The 5,000-nt window shown below is 42.3% G+C and overlaps 1 protein-coding gene across 1 annotated transcript in view; it reads left to right on the top strand.

The window, feature by feature from the left end:
• The window catches only part of LOC145395634 (CD109 antigen-like), a 50,351-nt gene that overhangs the window by 26,466 nt on the left and 18,885 nt on the right, over positions 1-5,000 (top strand). The window contains exons 26-28 of the mRNA XM_080269202.1: positions 117-485; positions 918-1,023; positions 1,557-1,738. Of these exons, the coding sequence (XP_080125328.1) occupies positions 117-485; positions 918-1,023; positions 1,557-1,738 (657 nt within the window). The remainder of the gene's footprint in view (positions 1-116; positions 486-917; positions 1,024-1,556; positions 1,739-5,000) is intronic.

Genomic DNA, 5,000 nt, shown 5'->3' with positions numbered 1-5,000 from the left:
TGACAGATAGATAGACAGATGGATGGATAGATAGATAAATAGATAGATAGATAGATAGATTATTATTATTATTATTATTATTATTATTATTATTATTATTATTATTTCTCTCTCAGATCGACAATGACTGGGCGAGCGTAAGAGTGCAAGGGAAAGGTCGAGGTTCCGCGGTACTCCAGTTGACCTCACGATACTATGTGACCCAGCGTGACCTCCTGACCTCGCCCCCGACCCCGGCCTTCCACCTGACCCCGCACGCCAGCTGGCACGGTCATAACGGGTCCTCAATCGCGTTCAGAACCTGTATCAAATGGATTTTTCGAGAGAGCAGTGAGTCGTCAGGAGCGGCCGTTCTTGAAGTGACGGTACCAACGGGATATGGGGCTTCGGATGAGGAGCTGAGGGCCCTGGTCGACTCTGGGATTGTGCCGCATCTCAAGAGGGCGGACTTCCAGCCCCGTTTAGCCACGTTCTACTTCGAAAAGGTGGGTTTGGGAAGCTTTGTGTTAAGAGGGTTGAATTGTGTTAATCGTCTTTGTTTCACGAATAGAGCCGTCAAAGGAACACAGAAATGATCAAAGCACCCCCTCAAAGGACATCAATTATTTATATCATCATTATCATCATCACTTTCTTCATCATCATCATCATCATCATCATCATCATCATCATCATCACCATCATCACCATCATCGTCATAATCATCATCTTCCTCCTCCTCTTCCTCCTCTTCTTTCTCATCATCATCATCATCATCACTTTCTTCCTCCTCTTCCTCCTTCTCCTCCTCCTCCTCCTCCTCCTCCTCCTCCTCTTCAGCATCATCATCATCATCATCTTCATCCTTCTCCTCCTCCTCTCCCTCCTCCTCCTCCTACCCCTCCTCATCCTCAACTAACCACTCTCTCCCTCATCAGATCCTGGACTCCAATACATGCATAGAGTTCACAGTAGAGAGATGGTTTCCCGTTGCAAATCTCACTACCGTGCTACCTGTCAAGATATATGAGTATTATTCCCCAGGTGAGTGGTAGTAGTGGTAGTAGTGGTGGTGGTAGGAGGAGGAGGAGTGGTAGTAGTAGTAGTAGTAAGTAGTGAGTTTTATATATATATATTTATCAACCTGTCACTATAACTTCCTTCTATTTGTGTGTGTGTGTGTGTGTGTGTGTGTGTGTGTGTGTGTGTGTGTGTGTGTGTGCGCGTGTGTGTGTGTGTACGTGTGTGTGTGTACGTGTGTGTGTGTATCTTTCCCATGCATGTATGTGCGTATAACCTACATCTCTCTCTCTCATTTCAGAGCTCTTTGTCTGTGTGTGTGTGTGTGTGTGTGTGTGTGTGTGTGTGTGTGTACGTGTAGTGTGTGTGTGTGTATGTATCTTTCCCATGTATGTATGTGCGTATAACCTACATCTCTCTCTCTCATTTTCAGAGCTCTTTGTGTGTGTGTGTGTGTGTGTGTGTGTGTGTGTGTGTGTGTGTGTGTACGTGTGTGTATGTATGTATCTTTCCCATGTATGTATGTGCGTATAACCTCCATCTCTCTCTCATTTCAGAGCTCTACCAGCTTGAACTACTGGACATTTCATCAGTAACGTTGGACATTTGCCAAGTCTGTGGGTCATATCAGTGTTCGAATTGCCCTGTTTTGTCCTATTATAGCAGCCTGGGTTCTGTCCTGCCTACCCCTGCCTTACCCTGCCTCCTCTGCCTGCTCCTGCCTAACCTCCTGCCTATAGTGAGTTGAAGGAGGCTGTGGAGTTCGTAAGAAGGAGGAAAGGGATGTTGGAATTCAGTCCCCTTGGTGCATTAACTCAAGTATATGTAAATGATAGTGCTCTCTCTCTCTCTCTCTCTCTCTCTCTCTCTCTCTCTCTCTCTCTCTCTCTCTCTCTCTCTCTGGGCTAAATCTGAAATAAACAGTTGTAAAGTAACGATACCCTTTTTACTCTAACTTGGCGTAAAGCAGATTAAAGCTAGAATATGATGCTAGTCACGAAGAAGTGCTATGGAAAGGATGTAGAGCCGTAGCATTGTCTTTTTCTGCCACTGAGCTACGTGAAATAAGCTGCAAAAGGAGAATTATGCCAAGTTAGAGTGAAAGGCATATATATTTTAGCATCCTTTGCTAGATGGTGCTGTTAGAGGCTAGCAAGCTCCCTAACACCTTTCCCTAAGCGATTTATTTATCCCTACTGCCCTCAGTTATAAATCCTTCAATTATCTCCATGGATGTGGATGTGGAGTTACATGGAGAGACAGACAGACAAATGAGGAAGTGAAGGAGTGTTGTGGTGTGGATGTGGAGTTACATGGAGAGACAGACTGACAAATGAGGAAGTGAAGGAGTGTTGTGGTGTGGATGTGGATGTGGAGTTACATGGAGAGACAGACTGACAAATGAGGAAGTGAAGGAGTGTTGTGGTGTGGATGTGGATGTGGAGTTACATGGAGAGACAGACTGACAAATGAGGAAGTGAAGGAGTGTTGTGGTGTGGATGTGGAGTTACATGGAGAGACAGACTGACAAATGAGGAAGTGAAGGAGTGTTGTGGTGTGGATGTGGATGTGGAGTTACATGGAGAGACAGACTGACAAATGAGGAAGTGAAGGAGTGTTGTGGTGTGGATGTGGATGTGGTAGGAAGCGTTAGGAGAAACACACTGAAGTGGTTTGGCCATGTGGAGAGGATGGAGGGTGAAAGACTGACGAGGAGAGTGTATGTGAGTGAGGTGGAGGGAGGGAGAGGGAGGGGGAGGCCAAGGATGAGATGGAGGGATGGAGTGGAGAGGTATAGGAGAGAGGGGGGTGTGAGCTGGGAGCAGGGCAGTGAAATGGCGGGGGACAGGGCGACGTGGAGGCGATGTGTTTGTGGCCACCCCCTACGAGATTAAGACTTCTGGCAATAGATAGATAGACAGGATAGTAGCCAGCTATATCCAGGAATAAATCGCTATGGAAGAGGAGTTAGGGAGCCATCTAAGAATACAAACTCAGTCCATGTTAAGTATATAGAAAGCTAAATATTACAATTATATCAGTATACTCGCCTATACTCATGTCACTCTAACTTGGCCCAAAATTGCCATCTCTCCATCTTGAATCTAGAGCTGTGGCAAAGGATTGAGGGCAGAATATGATGCTAGTCACGAAGAAGTGCTGTGGAGAGGAGGTAGAGCCGTGGCATTGTTTTTTCTGCGACTTAGCTACGTGAAGTAAGCTGCAAAAGGACGAAAATCTGGGCCAAGTTAGAGTTTAAAAATGAATTGTTTTAGTAAGTACGATGCTAGTCACGAAGAAGTGCTAGGGAAAGGAGGCAGAGCCGTAGCACTGTTTTTTCTGCGACTTAGCCAAAATCTGGGCCAAGTTAGAGTAAAACAATGAAGTGTTTTAAAGACCAATGTATTTTCGCTATGTATAAAAAACAATGCTCATAGATATATATATAAAATAGAGTAGTGTTTAGCTATGGCCTTTATCCTTAACGCCTTTTCCTTGGCGATTTATGCTATTACATCTTTTTTACCCCTTATACTAGAGCAAGAGATGTCCACGCTAGATATAGCATAAAAAATAGGGTGTAATGTTCAATAAATCGCTAAGATAAAGGTGTTAGGGGGTCTTCTGTGCTCCCCATGAAGGCATTATTGGAACTGGATATAATTCTGTGTTTATAGTCTTTGAAAAACTGTGAATATTACTGGAACCGAGAAACTGACCGAATCTTTTTGAATAATGATGAAGAATAGCAGAAATACATACTCCCTTAGCTATGTGAACGAAACAATACGGATATTATTGAAACATGGAGGATGTGAAGCATTTTAGAGCATTATTCGAAGCTTCAGACACATAAAAACGATAATATTTGAAACTAAAACGTAAAACAGCAGATATATGAACTTCCTTAGCTATGTGAACGAAACAATACGAATATTATTGAATCTTAGAGGATGTGAAGCATTTGGGAGCATTTATTCGAAGCTTCAGAAACTTATGAACGAATATATTTGAAACTAGAACGTGAAACTGCTGATATATGTACTTCCTGAGCTATGTGAACGAAACAATACGGATATTATTCAAACATGGAGGATGTGAAGCATTTTGGAACGTCATTCGAAGCTTCAGACACTTATGAACGAATATATTTGAAACTAGAACGTAAATCTGCTGATATATTTACTTCCTGAGCTATGTGAACGAAACAATACGAATATTATTGAATCTTAGAGGATGTGAAGCATTTTGGAGCATTATTCGAAGCTTCAGACACATAAAAACGATAATATTTGAAACTAGAACGTGAAACTGCTGATATATGTACTTCCTGAGCTATGTGAACGAAACAATACGGATATTATTCAAACATGGAGGATGTGAAGCATTTTGGAGCATTATTCGAAGCTTCAGAAACTTACGAACGAAAATATTTGAAACTAGAACGTAAATCTGCTGATATATTTACTTCCTTAGCTATGTGAACGAAACAATACGAATATTATTGGAACTTAGTGTGTATGTGAGGTGATTCGAACGATATTCAAAGCTTCAGAAACATATGAAGGAAGATATTTGAAACTACAGTGTCTGTCAGCCTCCAGAAAGCAGTGTCGTGTCCTGTGAGCGAAACTTAAAGAGAATTTCAAATATTTTAGACCATTTTCAAAGCTTTAACTACGTACGGTGCGTGGAAATAATCACTACCATGATATTTAGACCATAGTGACGATGGCGAGGCGGCTGAGCGAACCGTAGTGGATTTTGAAATATTTGGGGACATTTTTTTAAAAGATTTGGACACATATGGTGCATGGAGACGAAGAAATATGAAAAAATAAATCCAGTTTTCTTCGTTCAAAGTGATTTTTAAAAGACTGGTTTCTCTCCCTACAGTGTGTGTCATAAACGTGTTACAGCGAGGGCAAAAATTGTGTGATAGATCAAATAAATGAAAGAGGGGTGTGTGAGCCGACTTGGAGGCGATTTGTTTGTGACCA

Source organism: Coenobita brevimanus, chromosome 32 (genome assembly GCF_032717465.1).
Source record: "Coenobita brevimanus isolate Jiangsu-jjx chromosome 32, ASM3271746v2, whole genome shotgun sequence".
Taxonomy (NCBI): domain Eukaryota; kingdom Metazoa; phylum Arthropoda; class Malacostraca; order Decapoda; family Coenobitidae; genus Coenobita; species Coenobita brevimanus.
The sequence above is the reverse complement of the archived record's forward strand: the minus strand, read 5'-3'. Positions and strand labels throughout refer to the sequence as shown.